General features: G+C 45.6%; 1 protein-coding gene across 30 annotated transcripts in view; it reads right to left on the bottom strand.

The window, feature by feature from the left end:
• The window catches only part of CAMTA1 (calmodulin binding transcription activator 1), an 813,322-nt gene that overhangs the window by 24,803 nt on the left and 767,715 nt on the right, over window positions 1–20,804 (bottom strand). For all 30 annotated transcript variants that reach the window (XM_074334131.1, XM_074334138.1, XM_074334146.1 and 27 more), the window contains 3 exons: window positions 3,820–3,971; window positions 820–1,016; window positions 354–432 (listed from right to left, as the gene is read on the bottom strand). In XM_074334131.1, coding sequence (XP_074190232.1) covers window positions 354–432; window positions 820–1,016; window positions 3,820–3,971 — 428 coding nt within the window. The remainder of the gene's footprint in view (window positions 1–353; window positions 433–819; window positions 1,017–3,819; window positions 3,972–20,804) is intronic.

A 20,804-nucleotide genomic window follows, 5' to 3' on the forward strand; every position in this document is an offset into this window, starting at 1 on the left:
GCCCCCAATGACTTCTTTCTTTATCAAAAGATAAAGGAAATATTGAAAGGAAGACATTTTGATGACATTCAGGACATCAAGGGTAATGTGACGACAGCTCTGATGGCCATTCCAGAAAAAGAATTCCAACACTGCTTTGAAGGGTGGACTAGGCGCTGGCGTCGGTGCATAGCTTCCCAAGGGGAATACTTCAAAGGTGACCGTAGTGATAGTCAGCATTGAAGTATGCAGCTCTTTTTCTAGGATGAGTTCGTGAACTTCATTGTCTGACCACGTGCATGAATGAGGGAACCAGGCACACCCCTATGCCAGCCAAGGAAAACGGTCTGGGGATACATGAACCCACGCCTTACCAGAGGAGTACAGGAGAAGTGGTCCACGTTCAAGGGGTCGACTTCCAGTTCCAGGTCAATGCTATCTGCGTGCTTCGTGCTGTAAGGGATGCGACGGCAATTACTGCACAATTAATCAGTGTGAAAGGAAATACCAGAAATGTCATAAAACCCCACCAAGAGGAACCCCAAAAGAGCATCTCACATCCCTGATGTGAAGAAACAGTCCTGAACTTCACAGGGTGGTGTGGACTCTCCGTTTCACTAGGAGCCCAGAAGAAATACAAGGCCCCCCATTCAGCAGGCGTCTCACTCAGTGTTTCCTGGGCAGACATTCATAAAATGCCCTTGGAAACTGTCCTCAGAGGCAGTTGCTCACAGGCTAGAATGCTCACTGGATGGCCAGACCCCTCCACCAAGGAAACGCGCACAAGGAAACTGCATGTCGATGAGTGACAATGACCACCCGCCTGCATGCCAGCCTTACCGCCATTTGATGAGGGTCTGGATTAGGGTGGCATAACCCTGGGCAGCAGCCAGGTGTAAGAGGGTCATCCCACGGAAAGTCTTCGAGTGGATCAAATGCTTGGACTTGGCCCAGCAGGCCCGGCTCATCATCTTCTCGCACACGACAACCACACGGCTCTCAAAGCAGCTGCCCAGCGTCCCAGGGCCGGCAGCACACTGCGGGGCGGGGGAAAAGCACACGTTATGACAGAGGGCCCGAGGCCCTCCCCCAAGCCGGCGTTCCGATGCAGGGGAAACAAGGGCTTCACGATTAGCAGCACCAAACTGAAAACGAAGAGACGTGGTGAAACCGAGAACTGGTCTACTCAGCTCGGCTCGGCAGCACGTGCCTGCCGGCGGGGCACGAGGTAATTTTCCGTAACTCCAGGACACTAGAGTCTATTACCGCTGACACTCTGATTATGGACTTCATGCTGCTCCATCTCAGGGATGCATAGACTGCTTAAAGGAAATAAAGGTCCTCCTCGCCTCCCCATAGAGGTAAACCGTGCAGGTAGGAAACTTGTGAGAGCACAGCAGAGTAAACTTCCTAATGCTTCCCCGGGGGTACCTGGGCCTCTGACTCCCCTGCTGCTTCCGCAGGAGACTTAAGTCACTAATGGGGAGCTCTCTCCCTAAAGAAACACTTACAAATACCCAGTGATTCACTTGTGACAACACGGGTGGACCTGGAGGGCATTATGCTAAGTAAAATAAGTCAGACAGAAAAAAGACAAATAGTGTATGATCTCACTTAGACGTGGAAGCTAAGAAATAACAAACCTAAACTCACAGATACAGAGAAGGGATTAGCGGTTGCCAGAGGCGGGGGCTGAGCGGGTGAGTGAAATGGGGCCAAAAGGTACAAAAGAAATGAAGTCATGGGAATGCAGTGCACAGCACGGCGACTACAGTTACTACTATACTGCATATTTGAAAGATGCTAGGAGTCGGTCTGCAAAGTTCTCATGAGGAACAAAAATCTGTAACCATGTGATGATGGATGATAACTAGACTTACTGTGGTGAGCATTTCACAATGTATACAAATATCGAATCGTTATGTTGTACACCTGGAACTAACATAAAGTTATATGTCAATTATATCTCAGTTAAAAAAAACTTTAAATCCAATAATAATTCAGTCTTTTATATAAAGTAAAACGGATACTGGGTAATGTATTAGAGATCTTGAAATGTAAATGCTGTTAATAATAATAGAGGCACACAGGAAAGACATTTACTTATTTTAACCACATGCTTTCTTCTCTTGATTCAGTTGTAAAGGAAGAAAAATAAAATCAAAGTTAGTAACGTCAACAGCTTATCTGAGTCTCTATGCGAGCACTTTTATGCTTAACACTCCTCCCAATTAAATGGCACTTTGAGCCTAATTCTTATCTCTGGTATTATTTTAAAAGTATTTTTCCAGTAACAAATACCATAAAATTCAATTACTGCAGAAACACTGTTGCTCCTCATTGTTTTGTTTTGTTTTTTAATCTGGAAAGAAATGCCTGCGAAAATAAAAGGGCAGATGACAGACATAATGTTATCGTCACTCGAGCTGTAAAAACATCTTAAAAAGCACAGCTGGTCCCAACCTGTGGTAGAATGACCTTGACTCAAAAGTCCAGCCAGAACCGCTCTATACACATCAAACACACACACTTGTGAGCATGTGCGAATCTCCGGGCAGTGAACAAAGAGGGAATTTTTTTGCATTCAACAAAAACGCCATCACATCAGGTGAACACAGATATTGACTGAGGCCGACTTAAATTGATGAACGAGTATTCGCCAGCAGTTACTATGGGATCAGATGATAACAGGCCAGGGGCCGAATGGTTAAGCTGTAGAATGACATTCAATTCCCTTCCCTTTACGCAATCTTTGTTGATTAAAGGAAAAGGGTTTCATGGGAATCTCTTATTTTAGCCATGAGATACATTAATCAATGATTACTTCTTTGCTAAAACTTAGCAGGGTCAGGTGAAAAAGAAGCCTGTCTAAGCCTTAATAATGTTTTAAGACATTCACAATGTGTGCCTTGTCTTTCCTTTTCCATTGATTGCTGAAGGCAGAGTAGAAATAAGAAGAAAATTCAAGGAAAAAGGGGTTAATTTTGGGGTGTGGTATTACTAACACTTGATATTCACAAGGGTCATAAACCTCTAGAAGTTCACTTACAAATGTAATATTAACAGTTCGAAGGAAATCATCATTCATCTTGAAGAGAAAATTAGTTGAGGTTTTTAGGCAACAACTTAGTAGTGGAGATAAGAAACACTACCGGTCTCTTTAAGTTTAATCTAGGGTCTCCTGAAAAAACAGTTTCTGCCTAGGAGACTTTCCCAAAATGAAGCTCCTAAATGAAATTCATATAAAGCCTTCGCGACTAGTGGGACTCTGCAACAACATTTGGTAATGTCCTTATGCTTAGCAATGTAACGCGCTCATGGAATTTATGAAAAGGCACGTGTGTGAGATGATAGAAGGTACAATGCTTTGTGCAGAAAAATTACAGAGACAGTTTCTCTTGGTCCTTTATCGGCTGCTCAACTTGAGTTTATAAAAGGCTTATGAATCACTGAATTCAAGTATGTTTTATATTTCTACCGAAGACAGAGAGGGAATACAAAACACGACACGGATTCTAACTGGACTCTGAGCCCAGCAGATGTGAGTCACCATGTGGCCTCTGGTTTTTCATCGGATGCCCTCCTTCCCACGGCCGGGTGAACAGCAGTGGATTCCGAGACTAGTAACAATGATTTACCGCTTAGGGAGGTAAACCTTGGAGAAGCCCCACGTCCCAAGGCTCCTTTCACATCACACAGGTTTTAACACTTGCAAGCACAGTTCTGCCAGCCAGCGCTCCCTCAGACTTCTGCCTCATCCAGGGACGACACCGCACCGGACTGCCTCACCCGTCAGTAGCACGGGAAACAAGACGAAGGTGACTGTCAGCACAGACGTACCTGAGCTTGACCTCCTCCGTTCCCGCTCCCGTTGCCCCCTCCACTGCTGCCGCCTCCGCTGCCAGGTTTGTGCTGCTGGGACCCCGTCATCTCAGCCATTCTCCTCTCCATCTGCTCCAGGCGTTCTAGTATGGACATCCTGAACTGGTTATCTAGGGCAGAACAGGAAGAGTGAGGTTTGTTCTGGAAGAAGAGCAGTGAACACGTGGCCTTTCCAAGCCTGCAGGACCGGCATTCCCAAAGACTGTCATCAACTTGACCAAATCACAGAGGTCCCTCCAGGCCAGCTCTCTGGCTCGGCAGCGAGTCTCACACCTCCCACAAGCCTGGTGCACCTACACTCGCCCGAAGTTCTCAGCTAAACCAACAGAAAACCCCTTTCTGTCCGAGTCCTGGTGTCAGGTTCCTGGCACCCCATATCACTGTCAAATTCCCCAAAGGAAACCTTGAAGAGCTCTGGTAGAGGGGCCCCAAGAGCAAACAAATGAAATGAATACAATTTAATTTAAATCAATGGAAGAAAGCACTCGCTGTGGGAAAGGATATACGAGATATAGATATATATTTTTAACATATTGTTATACCCAAACACCAGGGAAACAATGATTTTATTTCTTGATCCAGGCTCTCTCACCTTTGCAATTTATTTTAGGAATCGGATCATTCACTGCCTGAGACCCATACACACTTCTTTTCACACGTGACTGTCTTTTCAGAGACAAACACAAACAGGCGCTTTCGCCCTTTGTAAGAAAAACATCAGGACACGACTGCTGGAGCTTGAATTGTTACTCAAAGAGATTCTGTGATTCTGTCCCAGTTTACTATGGTAAGAAAATCTCTCTCCACTTCATGCGTATGCATTCACACACGCATATTTGTTACGTGTAAAAACAGGAGCTGTGACCATTATTAAAATCATCAGCACCTATATTCATTCAACAGGTTTCAAAGCATGCTGTGCCCGCTATTAATCAGTGAACCGGTCAGAGAAGGCCTCTCTCTGCCCTAGGATGTGAAGCAAGCAGGACAATGTGATATGGAGTGATGGGTGGGGGAAGAATTTACGTAAGTCAGGAAAGGTGACACTTGAGTTTGACCAGAATGATGCAAAGGAGTCACACCTGCCAGGAGCTGGGGTGAGGTAAGGCATTCAAGGAGTGGAAGCCATGTGGCCGGCCCACGGAGGCGGGAGGCGGCAGACGGACGTGATGGGGGGGGCACAGGGAGGGCAGGGGGAACAGTGCTAAGCACCCTGGCTCTTCACATCGTAGCCACATAACTCAGAACCAAACCCTTGGTGCCTCAGTGTCCTAGCTCTTAGAGGTGGTGGTAACTGTCCTGACCTCAGAGGGCTAAATGAATCAGTTTGTGAGGATTAAATGAATTAATACATGCTCAGCACATGGTAAGTTCCAGCCATCATCATCTTCAGACAAATGGATTAAAAGTCTTTGGAAATTGAGTGAACAGCTGTGACAACATATTTCTTTCTCGAATTGCTAACGGCGTAACTATTTTCAAAATACAGGCATCTGAATCATGTAAAGAAATAACCCGGAAAAGAAATATTTTACCAGCATTCCTTTCCATCCTGACCACACATCCTGCCCGACTCCAGTGAGTAAAGCTTACTGACTCTACATGAGGTAAAACAAATGGGATCTATATAACTCCTATGGGATGCTTCCTACGTGCCAGTCACCACTTTCATCCCTTTACACGTTAACTCATTTACTCTTTGCAGCCATCATGTGAGGAAGTACTATTATCCCCATTTTACAGATGAGAAGACTGAGGCCTGAGGCAATAACTGATCCATCTGGCTCTTGGGCCTGGCACGGAACCACTACGTGATACGACAGGAAGGTAAAAAATTACAGAAGACGGTGTATCAGACGGTCTTACTCTAGGGAATATAACCTTCATCTTACAGTAAAAAGATAGTAGATACACTTGTTTCCCAGGAAAATTTTCAATACTGAATGTTGAATTGATTTCACTTTACTCAACCACAATGCAAGACTAGGAAGATGGCTTTTCAAGAACTGATATTATTTTCTAATAAGCTATTTCCAGGAACAACACAAAAAGCAAAATCCTCCCTCTTTAAAAGTGAAAGATAACGTCTTTGTTCCAGTTTCACACACATGGGTAGAGATGACAAACCTTCAGCACTTGCTGCTAGGTCCCCAGTGGGAAGTAACCCTGAATGAATATGCACGGGATGGCCTTGTCATGCTGCGACCACCCATGGCAGACACAAAATGACTTCAGAGGTGACACTAGACTCCTTCCTCCATGCTGTATTAGAAATGCAAATTGACCAAATGCAGGACTCCCCCAACTGGATGGTAGTTGTCCTTTGTGACACTCTGATCGGCTGTCCCTGTTCATTCCTAACTGTGTTATCTGACAGCCATTCCTCTGTGAAGCTACGCAGAGACTCACGCCTCCCACTGAGGTGGGTCAAGCCTCTGTAGCCATCTACTGGTTATTTCCTCTGCGGCACCTATTAAATGAATGTTCAGAACCCATTTCACTTGGTTCAGAGCACTGCTTGTACTGGCTTGGAGCTGGTGGCCAACATTAACATGGCACATCACGCAAATGGGCAGAAGCGTACAGAGAGGGCTGCCCAGCTGTGGTCAGCCTCGAGGTTGCACTGCAGGCGTGCCTGCCCGGCCATCTGTCCCTGTGGGAGGTGGCTTTGTTCTGGCAGTGCTGCAGTGCGCTGCAGTGCAGTTGGCATGTCATCCACACCCATCCCCCGGCCAAGTGCGGCCACTGCGGAGACAGACCCTCTGACATCACGGGGCCAGGCGCCGCCCACGGCATCTCCAAGTCAGAACACAGTCCCCACGACTGTCTGCCACGGAGGTTACTGGCTTTTGTCCCGGGCTGTATGTCCAGCCCCACCCCCAGCTGACTGTGCCGTGAGCTCTCTGACGTCGTCAGTAAGCTGCTCTCAGTAGCACTTTATGAAGCTACTCAGAAGCAATTATTTGACTCTTAACAAAATTATATCATGCATGTCTGAGCCTCTCAACTCCAAAGGGGGAAGGGAGTGATAATTAGTATCAGGAATGATCTCAAATGGAAATGAATGAGCTGCACCCGGGAGAGTGCAGGTCTGCTGCGCTGACCAAGAACCTGAGACTGTGATCACACTCCGTCCTCTGAGCAGGGCCCGGCCACCCCTGTCTGCAGGGCTTATCAGCCGGAGAACACGACCGTCTTCACGTTTCCATTACTGGCGAGTCAAAAGCAGCAACTCTGTGCTTGTTTTGGTTTGACAGCTTTATTACGACAATTAAAACATTACTGCAAAATACTTGGCTACTTTAGAGCTATATATCACCTGTACCTGTCTTGTATACTGTAGGTGACTAGGGGGTAGAGGGAACACAATTTCTTAGAAACAAACAAACAAAAAAATTGTTTTCTGATAACATCAGTCAAAAAAGTACATTTAAAGATTCATTTATTCATGCACAAATATTTATTGAGCACCTACTATGTACCAAGCACTGGGGGGCGGGGGGTGCCTTGAACATTAGTGAAGATATCCCTGCCTCAACTGTTGGCCAACAAATAATTTCTGGGCCTGAATGAGCCTAAATCTTTAAACTAACGTGCTGGGGTACAGGGAGAGGAAACGAATAATGTGCAGATCTAGGGGTGACAAATCTGGCCGCATTCGCACCCATCATGCTTCAAACCAAGCCAATGGTGACTCAGCTTTGAGGGCTCCCGAGCCCCATGTGCTCAGGACAGTGTGACTGAAGCTACCGAGCGGCCCCATCGTGAGAACGAGACGGCACAGAGCCAGCCAAGAACGCGCGTTTCCATGAGCACATGAGCCTCGGGAGGGCCCAGCACATACAGCGGCCGCCCTAGCTCCAGCTCCCACCTGGTAGGTAGCTCCTGGCTTTCAGTTCTTGTCTGGGAGTGTTAGGTTATAGCCTCCTCACCAAAAGAACAAGTCACTGCTTGGACAAAAAACGCTCTCCAGCTTTTCACCTCCCCCTCCCCCCATAAGTCCTGCAATAAGCCCCGGCTCTAGAGGCTGGGCACGGTGAGGTATGAACACGGATGCCCTCCCGCAGTCGGACCTCTGGGTCTGCGTCTGGGCACCCCACTGTGGCAGAGCTTCTCCACGTGTGCTCCGCCCGGCTGGTCCCCTCTGCAGGCCGCCTGGATCGGAGGCTTGTGTTCACCCCAAGGGCTCTCAGACCCGAGTGGTCACCAGGATCACCTAGTGGCATCTTAAAACAGACCCGTGCGCCCTACCTAGTCCTGGGATTTTATTCTTTCAGTTTTGTATTTAGTAGGTCTGGGGAAGGCCCAGAAGTTGCATTTCTAACAAGTTCTCAGGTGATGCTGAGCTTCCAGTCTGGGGCCACGTTTGAAGAACTGCCGCGCTAAGAGCCAGCCTCCTTCCACAAGAACGCGTCTTCTGTCCACCCAGGTGCTTGCTGAAGAAGGACCCAAGGACCACCTGCTCAGGCAGAAGCACAGGCTCCCACCCCACACAGACATGTGAAGGCAACACCAGGTCCAGCCACACGCACTGGGTCCGCAGTACTGGGCTGTACCTTACTTCTCAAGTGCCCGGCCAGTTCAGACCTGACAGTACCTGAAAGCGGCTTAAAACCCACCCACCTGCGCTGCTCTCTGCACCCAGTCAGCACTAACCTACCACCCCCATCATGTTACCTCTCTATCGCTGCCTTCTTCTCTCAGCTGACTAAACAGGGTGTCTTCCCAGCTGTCTGTCCCTGCCTCGTGCTTTTCTCTAAAGCAGACTATTTCCTTGTGCAGCTCCAGGGAACGGAGGGCTGCCAACAGCCACGCAGCCATTCTCTCCCACCACATTCAAGACACACGCACCCACGCACCTGCACCCCAGACAAAAAGTAAATAATTCTGATGGCTTTGCAGCAACAGTCTGGCTCATGATTCATTCAAAGCCTCTTCACGGGCCTCGTCTACCCGCACCTGCATTGGCCGAAGCAACGTCTTTACACTGGGCAGCCGTGACCTATACAAGTGGAAAGAACACTGGAGCGGAGCTGAGAGCTCCAGGTTGTCACTGTGTGACTCTGGAAAAATAATGACCCTTTGCCCTTCAACTTTCCCATCTGTAAAATGGGGATATTACTATTTCCCTTCTTGTCGTGAGGATCAAATAAACTAGCATGTGAAACCTCTTTACGTGGTAAGGCCCTCAGAAGTCTGAGCTATTATTAGACTGGATCCTTTTAACCAGCCACACCTACGGGGGCATTTAAAAAACAGTTGAACATTTCAGGAATAATTTTAGATTTACCGATGAGCTGCAGGTAGTAGAGTTCCCACATACCCTTCAGCCAGTTTTCTCTAATATTAACATCTGACACAACCGTGGTGCATTTGTCAAAACTCAGAAATGAACATTGATCTATCCCTCATTAACTATAGACTTGAATTTGATTGCACCGTTAGAACTGAATTAGAATCAATGTACTTGTTCAGGTCCAGGAGCCAATCAAAAATACCATGTTGCATCTCAGTGTTAAATTTCCTGCCTGCTCTGATCTGTGACAGTATGTCACTATTTCCTTCTTTTTCATACTTTAACCGTGTTGAATACAGGTCAGGTACTTTGTAGATGGCCCTCAACTTAAGTTGGCCTGGTGTTTTCTAACGATTAGACTGGAGCCATGAGCTTTTAAGAGGAAGTTCCCAGAGGGGAAGTGCCCTCCATCGTACCAGGGGGCACAGGGTGACGCACTGCTGATGTTGCCCTTGATCACGTGGTGACGGCAGCGTCTGCTAGGTGGCTCAATGCCCGTTCTTCTCTTCCCACACTCTGTTCTCTGGGAGCAAGGCACCAAGTCCAGCCCACACTCAGAGGTTAGGGAATCCAGCCCCCCTTCATGGATGGGGGAGCACCCACTTCTCTTATGTGGAGTGCTCCCATGAGGAAGACTTGTCCTCTCTTTACTTGTTTGGTCAATCATTTACTTATGTCAATATGAACTCATGTACATGTATTTTACACCTTGGGTCATAATACTGTCAGTTTACTGCTCGAAGTAGCCCAGCTTTGGTTATGGGGAGCCCAGCTCTGGTTACGGGGAGCCCGGCTCTGGTTACGGGGAGCCCGGCTCTGGTTACGGGGAGCCCCGCTCTGGTTACGGGGAGCCCCGCTCTGGTTACGGGGAGCGCTGCTCTGGTTACGGGGAGCCCCGCTCTGGTTACGGGGAGCGCTGCTCTGGTTACGGGGAGCCCCGCTCTGGTTACGGGGAGCCCCGCTCTGGTTACGGGGAGCCCCGCTCTGGTTACGGGGAGCTCTTTCAGGCTGGCGCCTGTGTCCCTTTGATACACCTGCAGTCCTCTTCCTTTTTTTCTGAACCCTTCCTTACTTTCTGGCATCATAAGATGTTCTAGGTTTATCTTTTCTTCTCCCTCTCCAGTCCTAGATTCAGCAATTTCTCTAAGGAGTCCTGGTTCCTTTTATTGGAGAATGGCATTTAGAAACCAAGACCTGGGTGCTGGATGTGCTCATTGCTGTTTTTTGGGGCTTTTTTTCCGGGGGGGGGGGGCACAGTCACTGCTTCTAGGCCTTCTCAGTGGACAGAGCAAAGAAGTGTATGTGAGTAAGTAACCCGTGCACGCACACGTATCTATAGTCATTTATCTAACTGTACACATATTAAAATAAGCACGCGTCCATACTCCCGTCTCCGACTGGAACAGCTCTGCAGTGTTCATCCTGGCCGTCCAGGGGGCATATGCTCATAATCCCGGAATAGCTCTGAGTATTATGAAGATCAGGAAGAAGACGAAAAAACATTTCCAGCCAATCACTGGCCCAAGAGGCAATGGACGGTGAGCTGTGGCCTCACATCCCTTTTCTTTTGCTGGGTTCACCCTGTCCAGCCTTCCCTTGAGAGCAGTTATGTCAAGTGTCACAAAGCACAGAGCCCTCCTGGGTCATCTTTGCATCTCTCTTTAACAGGGATTCCTAACCCTCAAAGGGACTCATTGTTAAATGTCCCAAATTAATATTTACCTAAAACATTTTAAATGTTTGAGCGATACCAGAGTTTTAAAAGCAGAGAAAACTTCATGAAGTCAGACACCCACATCATGTTCTAAGTTTAGAAAGCCCGGGATTTGCATCTGTAAAAGTGGAGAATCCCAAGTATTTGGCCATCTGACGTAAGAAAATGTCTCCATCGGGAAACCAACTATGTGCGAGCCAGATGTCACAGGTTCTCAGCACTCAGCTGCCCCTACTTTTCCTCTAGATTATAAACAACTCACTTTAAATCTTGAAGCCTAATTAACATTCATGAGTGTATTGCGCAATGCAATACAATGTAGTGTCTGACATTCTATCAGATAAGGGTGTTTTAAAAACCATAAATCCCTCCCCTATGACCTAGAAAACAAAATTGAAACGCTTTGGTGTGGCATGCGATACTGTTTACAAACGGTCTCTGACTCCTTTTTAGGGGTTTTCTTATCACTCACTGTTCTCCAAATCCACCAGGAACTTGACAAACCTTTGAGCCTATGGTGGTAATGGCCAACCTTTCCCCATATCCACCTGGAGAATTTCTTATTCTTCGGAGGGTCAAACATCCCTCCGGTTTTAGGATTAATATCTGCTGCTGAGTATCTACAGTAGGCTAGACATTCTACATGTATTATTTCTAATCCTCAAAATAACTCTGAAAGATTTTCCTCTTCATTTTACAGGAGCAAACTTGAGGCTCAGAAAATGTGTTCCTTACCCACCGTCACCCTGCTTGTAAGTATCAAGGCAGGGATCAGACAGACCTGTGTTCCTCCTAGTGTGCCCGGGAAACCCTGTCCTGTTCTGTGTCCTAATGGGACTTAGCAAACGAATGTATAGTTATTTTCTGCCACATGTCATTTCCACTGGAACGAACTGTTTGAAAGCAGGGACTCTGTTTTGTATCCCTGGCACCCGCTACGGAGTGGGTGCTCAGCCAATGGAGTAAAAACAAAGAAATATGATTTTCTAAGTTAAGCTGCTTCTGGAAGCCAATTTATTGATGAGGTCATCTAAACATGGGGTAAAGGCTCTGAGTGACCTGCGCTCTCCCCAGTGGACACCGGGGGTACCACCAGCGACCACTTTTATCACTGATTCCAGGCGTGGGGGGAGTGGGGAGAGGGGACAAACTGATCAAACCCAGCGAAGTTGATCTGAAAGTATGTGAGAAGCTCTATCAGAAGCTGGCTGCCATTTCCTTTGGCCTCAGGTAAGGAGATTACGTAACCACAGGGTGTTGGAGCAAGAGTGGCAGAAAAGTGGAGGGATAGCTGCCTTTTCCACAGACACGAACGGGAATCCCACAGCATGATCACTCTGCTTTCTCCACAGAGCTTCACCTCAAAAATCTGGGTCCGTGCTGTTCAGAGAGTCCCACTTTTCCCCGGTGAAATATTTGGCACATTTGGCTGGCAGCACACCTTCGTGAGAGAGGAGTGCCTATAATTAGTTACAAAAGTGCTTAACAAGTTGGTCGGGTCCGGTAGTTGTACAAACATGAAATTTTTACCGTGTTGAACGAAAGACACATTTTCCTAGAACAGGGCTCGGAAAGTCTGCATGGATTCGGATGCCTGAAAACTGGCTAAAGAATAATATCTGCGAACACCAGAACTTGTTCTTACAATGGCTCGAGTGGAGTCACCTCTGGTCTTGTTGCCAGAGCAGAAGAAGAAGTTTTGCCTTGGCAGGTAAATGAATGAAGGAGCGATCATCAAATACCATCTGCTATTTTAAAACGCGTTATTTGTAGCTCAAGTGCACATGTGCCCTCCTGTTGCTATTTGGACAGGAGTGAGAGGCCATCTCTCATTCCATTTACAGCCCTTGGCTGCGCTGGCAGAAGGAGCTGATGAAGCAAAAGGGGGCATGACTTGAACTATTTCTGTAGAGAACTGTAATTGCTGCTCAGGAAGTCTCCTAAATTTTTTAGGAAGCTCAGAAAGACAGGGAAAATGAAGTCACTTAATTCCTTCCCAGAATAAATGGGGCCGCTGGAGTGCACCAAGCTGCTCCTGCCCAGCTAGCCATTTACGATGTCCCAGTGCAGAGGAAACGGTAAGGGCCGGACGGAGATCAGGCACAGGCTGTACCACTCTGATTTTCCAAAGCAATGGCTAAATTTAGCCTTAGGAAAAATCGCCATATGCCACTTCGTAAAAACTCCCCAACTCTACGTACCCAAACCCTAGAAATGGAAATTAACAATTCTTCTTGGACTTTCTTCCTTGGCAGTGCTTTGGGATTTCATATTTCTTCTCCTTGGTCTGTGTTTTGCACTTTTCTTAGACACGCCAGGAACAATCGTTTAGGATGCTGCCAGAACAACTAATGGCGATTAGGAGACAAAATGTGACAACAAGGCCAGCGCAGCAAATGGACAGTTATTTCTCCCTTGAAATCTTTCAGGACTAGAGCTTGAGGTGTCTGAGGGCAAAAATGTCAAACCCATTCTCCCAGGACACACAGGCTTCCTCAAGGAGTTCAATGGCATCAGGACACGGCACTGAGCACAGAAGAGCACCCCAAATCGTGCGGGAGCAACTTCACATCAATGAGGCGGCAAACCCAACGGGAATAAATGGAAGCAAAAGCGCAGCTGATCACGCAAGAGCAAAGGACGTCACGGGCTGTGACACAGTCACACCCACCTTTACGTAAGTCTACGAGAGCAAGCATTTTCAGTTGGCTAACTTTTCAGAGAGCACCAAAGTGGGGGGACACTGCCTCCACAGTTCCAGTACTCAGTGAAAATAAGAAGTATTATGAGCACGAACAGAGACATTCTAAAGTACTCAGTAACCTGTACAGAAGACTGAGGAACACGTATTACCAATGACGACGAATGCGGGAATGAGACGTGGAGACGAACAACAATCTCACCTGGACACGAAGATGTGACAGTGGAATGACATTTAAATGCGTAAAGGAAAACAGAAGATGAAAATCCTGAACCCTGAAGAACTGAAACCGCACAGACTGGAACTACAAAAGGCACAGGAATTGTCAGGAGGCGAGACTACATTAATTAACCACCAGCAAGTTGGTCTGTGGTGGCCAGCTGTAACAGAAAAACCACTTAAAATCCTTCGGGAAGAACCATGGAGAATCAGGGCCAGGCAGATTCATTCTGCAAACGTCTGCTGAACACCCGCTGCAGAGACACCACTGCTTTGCACGCGTGCCACAGCTCTGGGATGTGACGACGACCAAGACAACGGAAGCTGTGGTGGCCGGCAGGGATCCAACAGCCAAGGAAGACGTGAGCCTTTATTTCCAGAACCTCAGTTTAACACAAAGGTAAAGAGATACCCTGAGAGCCCGCCCTGTGAGGCCAGCAGCCGTGTTTGTTCTGTTCCCAGTTACACTCCTGAGGCCCGGCAGAATGCCCGACACATGGCAGGCCCTCAATCAATATTTATTGAGTAAGTGACTTAATTTCATCTGCTTGAAACGTAAAGACTGAATTTCAAGGAGGCCCAGGTAAAGCATATGCAGAACAAGAGATCTGTTTCCATTAGTCATTTCTACGAAGTGCTTTTCTCCAGCCACGTTGTTAAAAGCAGCCCTTCGCTTCCACCAAGGCCATCTCTTACCTAATCCTATCAAATGTATCAGGGACTAGGCATTTGAAAACAAACAAACAAACAAAACAGTCAAATTGAGACTGGTGTAGAACTCTTTCATTTGGTAGTTTTCACCTTGGAAAAAGTATGCTAGGACCAGGGTAGGGCGGAGACAATGGGAAAACTCAGTAAGAGAAAACTGCTGGTAACGTGTTACATGGTACGTGGGGAAAGGACGTTAAAAAAAGAGAGAGATAAAAAAACACCGCTGTTTCTAGCTAATACTCCTAAATCATAATGGATGTATTTGCCCTGAGTTCCTGGCAGTTTTCAACATCTGACTGAAAACCCATGCGTTCAGGCTGCTAGTTGGAAGGGGCCCTCACTAGCTGTTTCCAGCTCATTCTCCGTACATTACTGACAGACCTGCTGTTGGCAGTGCTTTGCTGTCAGAGCTAACTGTAGGGGTACCATCTGTATACACATTCCCAACTGTCTTGCTAACTCGTGAGAGAGCTAAAGTCCAAGATGTTTCAAAAATATGTATTTTTTTAAAACAGTGGATTCTACAGAGGCTGTGGTTCTAGAACTCAAAAATTCATTAACGACAATCGTATTTTTTCACACTGTCGTAAGATTTTGAAAAAATCTGGAATAAATATAAGGTGAGGTCCTTTCCAAATGAATACATTGGAATGCATATATTTAAAAAAGAAATCGCTGTATTACTTTAAAACACTGGATATCTTATAAAGTAGGTCTCAATAGATAATCTGATTTAACACTATTTTACGATTTATCATTGGCCTTTCTGATAACAAAGAATAAACATGTTTAAAAATCTAACTTATACCACTTTAAACATTTTGCGCAGGGATAATTCTCTAAGAGAACCACCAGTTCTGGAAAGTTCTTAACCATTAAACTCCTTCTGGTAGTGTCATGATGCCTGCGAGGGCCATTTTGTGTCCTGGCCGCACATGCCACACGAGAACACCCCGAGGGCTGCCCTCCTGTGTCTGCACGCGACTCCCTTCCACATTTTGAGTTCGGAGGCCATAACCTGCAGACTACTTCTTCCACTAGCATTCTACCCCTCGGCCAGAACAAGCTTCAAATGTGTGCAAATCCCAAATAAGTGAGGCCTGAATGGAGTGTTCAAACATCCCTTGGATTAGGTGGCAACGCTAAAAACTTACAATGCTTTTCACTAAATGGGGATGCAGCCTGGTATCACACAGCTGTGGGGCTGTCCTGTCTTGCCATCCTCGTGCAAGGCCCCAGATCGGGCTTCTTTAGTTGTGCCACTCGGAGTGTAGTTGTTCTAAGGTTCAGGGAGCAGGTAAATAATGGAACAAAAGATCAATAACCAACTCAAAGGGCAGTGGGCGCCAACCACGTCCGCATCCATTGCAACTCCCTAACACATCCCCGCGGGCTCCTTTTAGCCCCTCTTCTCAGTTTCCAGACTCCCCTTCCCTGTCCCAATTCCCGCCTCCTCAACCTTGTTATTTCCCTCCCTGCCCTCACTTAACTGGTAACAATCCGGGCTCTAGGTATGTCTGTTTGAGGTGGCTGCTAAAACTACTTATGATTAATAACAGATTAGGTAAGAGCAAGATTTGCGAAAAGAGTAAAATAAAGCTCAGGTAAAGCTGTTATACAGAAAAAAACACACCCTAAATTCTCCAAAACGGTTCATTGTGAGTCCCAAATTTGACCGAACTTCGCAAACAAAGCAAAAAGGGAGGCGGTCAGTTTCAGGATCACTGCCTGTCGCTTTGGATAGCCTGGCTCTTCTCGGTACTAAGATCTGAAAGAAATCTCTCCCACAGATCCCAATAAGACACTGATATTACAGAATTCAGCATCCCTGCACTACTGGGTTTCAGATGACTGTTTACTACCATTTAGTATTAAAGAACACCAAAGCGGCATTCCATAAAAGTAATTCAACAAAGGTCCAACGTGGTCCAGCTTCAGAGCTCTCCGATGATTTGGTGTAAATCGAGGGTAAATGAGAGTATTTGGAGGAATACACAGTTATTTACTGCTTGCTCACTGTCCAATATTTTATGATCCTGATATTTTTAAAATCTAAAAGTAGGCAAGTTGTTTTAGAAGGAAAAGCTTTCTATATTTAGTGGGTTTCTGAGTTGTTTTCTCTTCTGCACGTCAGTGGCCCTCATTTTTAAAAAATCTTTACTGCAATGAAATAACATGTTTTCTTTTTCATTGTTTAGGAATAAATATATCTGGAGTTCAGCAATAAGAAAACACCCTGCACAGGTAATTTCTTTCCACAATTCTTCATGGACAGAGAGCAGCTGCCAGTTTTTAAATCCATTTGACAATAAACACAACAACCGAGTGGCTAGTCAGCCCTGTTGGTGGTTACCACTTGGCCCTGTCAATGTCTCTGAGTGACGATGGCCCATTGCCTACTGAGGACTATCCATCCCTATGCAGACATAAAACACACAGACGAGAACAACTGAAGAGAAACTGGACCTGGACCTCCCTAGTTGGCAAAGGACTCAGAACAATGACTCTTACCCTTTATGTTCATGGGTTCTTTGACAGCAATGAAAGCTGCGAATTCTTTCCCAGCAAAATATGTACACAAACCAGTTTACATTCAATTTCAGGGGAGGCCCATGAAGGCCCATGGATTTCAGGCTCAGGACCATTCTGTGGGGATGGTCTCCTGAAACGTTTCCTAAACTGTGTACCATAGCACATTTTTCCTGAGACGTTGCTCAGGAGACCGTAAGAACAAAAAGCTGTATCCAAGATGTTTTGGAAATACTGGGTGAAACACAACTGAATATGTTTGTTTCTTTAATGTAAGACTTTTCTGAACCGTTATATGCTCATGTACACTCTGTAACTTGCTCGTACAGAGCCAATGGTAGGTGTGTTTCCAAAACTTATCTGAACGTGTGTGTGTGTGTGTGTGTGTGTGTTCCTATAAGCATTTCCTGTAACTAATGCCCCCACAGAAGAGTTTAGGAACTGAAATGAGTCCTAAAGAACAGCGTGACACAGACAGTCTCTGAGTGACGAAATTCCTGGTCCACTCTCCTCATTGTCGTCTTCATGGAGTGGCTTGGGTACCACTCCAACCTACCACAGACCCCAGCTAACGGTGAATGTCACCCAGGGACTACTATGGGAAACGGTTGGACCCAACATCTCTTCCTACCATCTCTTTTCTTCCGTCTCAGTCTCTCCTTCTGTCAATTCCACTTCAGACAACCACCTCTTCAACCAATATTCTCTGTCCCGTTCCATTGTTCTAACTCAAGATATCTCAGAAGGATTTCCCTCACTCTCTTTTCTTTGTTGCACTTGAGAATAAAGATAAGGTTGCAATTATAATTGATAGTAAGAATGTTAGGGTTGCTATCAAGAAACATAAATTACTCTTCTGGGTTTCGTCGTTTAAAAAGTTAGAGACCTAGACTCTGTAATTTCAAAGCACCACTTTGATTTCTACCCTATGAATTAAGAATCTTCACCAAGAAGTTTTCATTTACTGAAGTTATTTTATGATACATTTATTTGTATTCAAGCAACATCATTTAATATGCAAATTGAAGTTAGCAATTTCCTTTGTTTTGTAACATAAATGTGTGCTATACCTTTATATATTATGCGGTTCTGTATGATAGTTTTGTAGAATATAGGCGATATCTGCGTATGCACATTATTTTAATTATTTTTCTCCTGCAAATACAGAGTATCTATTGTGGGTTCAAAAAGGTTTCTGCTCTCAGGCCAGCCTGGGAACCCACCTACCATTTGTTGCACTGTTGATCTCGGAAATATTCAATTGACCTATAAGCTTTTAGAACATCATCAGTTTTAGGCTGGCACTTCCTACTTCTTACGTTATTAGATAAAACATCTTTCATACACACACAAAAAAGCCAGGGGCATTGATTCTGGCTAGAGTAGAATGAATGGTTTCTTTTACTAGAAAAGACAAATGGATATTTAAATAAATTCTCTGTGATTAATCCAAACCACAGTGTGTAATATTAAGGACTTGAATCCTGTGTTTTGAAAGTGGTCCTAGGAATTGTTAGTCAGCGCTCGCTGAAAGGCTCACTCATGGTTTTGGTGTCTCCTCATTTTAAGTGGGACCCCCCAGAATAAAGTCATGGAGCAAGCCTCATTACGAGTTTCTGCAGTGTCAGACGAATGGTGCTTTCTTTGGGAATATGACCGTCAAGGGTGAAGACTAAAAAGGACCAGGGCCTGCCTAGCAGCCCCTCTCTCTCCCTGGCCAGGGTACCTTGCTGCTCCTTCGGGAGCTACTGTTGCCTAGCTCAGTTCAGGTGGTACTGACCTGGATGCTTGGCTCCAGGCCAGGCCTTGCTAATGCGAGCACTACCTCTTCTTATTCAAGCGGCTGGGCACATGAGTCAAGCTGGCCTAATAAGAACAGGACATTTCCTGGAACTACTGGAAAAGAAGTGCTGTTTTCCCAGAGATATTTGCTAAATTGCTACAATATTGGCCGGGAGCTTTGAGTGGGCCATCTTGCTACAACTTCGGGAAGCCCTGTCTGAGAATCAAATCAATACGAAGGGGAGGAGAACCAAGAGAGGGAAAGCCAGCTTCCTAATGACATGCCTTAAGCATCTGGAACCAGCTGTGCCTGAAGAGAACTCCAAAACTGGACTTCATAATAAGTCAACAAATTCCCTTTTTTTACATAAGTCAGTCTGCGTTTGAGTTCTGTTACTTACAGCTAAAAGAGGGGTCTAAGGTAAATCTAGTAACTGAAATGTGGATCCTTCTCCTAAATATTGTGAAAGTTGTGCTTCTACTTACAATAAAAAAATACTCAATATTATTAAATATACCTTAGTAGTACACAAATATCATTAGAATTTCTCTACAAAACATGGGATAAATTACAGCGGAAATAAGCTGCCATGCTTATTTCAAACATTTGATTACCTAAAGAAATCAGAAAAACAGTAAAATGTATACTGGGCTCCAGCCTAGCTGAAGGAGACCATCTGTTGTTTAGTTATATACGTAGGCAAGTATCTTAACCCATTCAGGCCTTAGGTTACTGCCAAATCGAATGTCGTAACAACAGGCATCCCACAGGAAAGAATCACCACTGGACACTGGGATTTAAAGAGAATTTAGGACTTACCTGGTCCATGGGCTTTCAACAATCTTCGACTGTGGCCCACAGAGAAAAGTAGAGCCCAGTATACAAAAACTTCCAAAATTGACACTTAACTTTACTATGTGCAACGCATTCTGATTTTAAAAACTGATAATGTTGATCACTAAATTGATTTCCTGAACCACTAATAGGTTTAGAATCCAGGTAAGGCACCGAGACTCAGAGATGTAGGTGACTTACCTGAAGTTTCTCATTTAGTTAGTGGTAGAGCGGAAAGAAAACCCTAGTACTCAGCCGACTGTAGTAAAGCAGACAGCTGTTACTGATACACATTCCGAGACACCAAGCTTCTGGCCAATCAATCTTAAGGTAACTAGGTGTCAGACCTCGCTGTTTCACACTGGTCCAGGCCAAGACTTTTCGGGCCACTTTAAGACCACTTCAGTAAAAACCCAAATCCACCGGGGACCTTGAACTGACCTGCATGGGAGAGCCTGCAGCGTTTGCCTAAGTTACTGAATGCATGAAGTAGGATCCAAGGCAGGTTTTAGGCTTGGAGAGACTCATGATAGTCTTCTCCCTCTACCCAGGGAGTGACACCATGCACGTTATCTTTTTGTCAACTAACGGTACTCACGAACTCCAACTCCAAGATTTTATTACATTACACAGCAGGACGGGAAGGTACAGCTTAGGTGTCACCCTGGCCCGCAGAGCCACAAATCCAATTTGGGAGGTGAGGGGAAAGGCTTCATTAACGAGGTAAGACTTGAGTTCGGCTCAGAGATTAAGGCGGTAGGAGTCAGAACAGAGTTCGTGGCATCGGTAAACAAACTAGTCTGACTGCAATAGAGGGTTTATGCTGAGCAGTTTTTAGGGACGGGGAAGGCTGGCTAAGAGATTTGGAGGGTGGCGAAAGTCACATAGAAGAAAAGGAAAATAAATACACAGAGAGACTAACTGGTAACTTGGGTAGTTGACAAATGTGAATTTAATATATTTGGAGAAACTTATTTCCATTATTCGCATCATTTTCCACATTACAAAAATGTTGCATAAGTTTAGCATCAGCAGCTTAACTCCTATAAACATTTACCCTGGTTAGATTCCTTCCCTATTTTGCTTTCCTCAAATTAACATTTAATTATTAATTATAATTTGCTTAACGACTGACATATTGGGTTCTTAAAATGTG

This window comes from Rhinolophus sinicus, linkage group LG06, assembly GCF_036562045.2.
Source record: "Rhinolophus sinicus isolate RSC01 linkage group LG06, ASM3656204v1, whole genome shotgun sequence".
Lineage (NCBI taxonomy): Eukaryota > Metazoa > Chordata > Mammalia > Chiroptera > Rhinolophidae > Rhinolophus > Rhinolophus sinicus.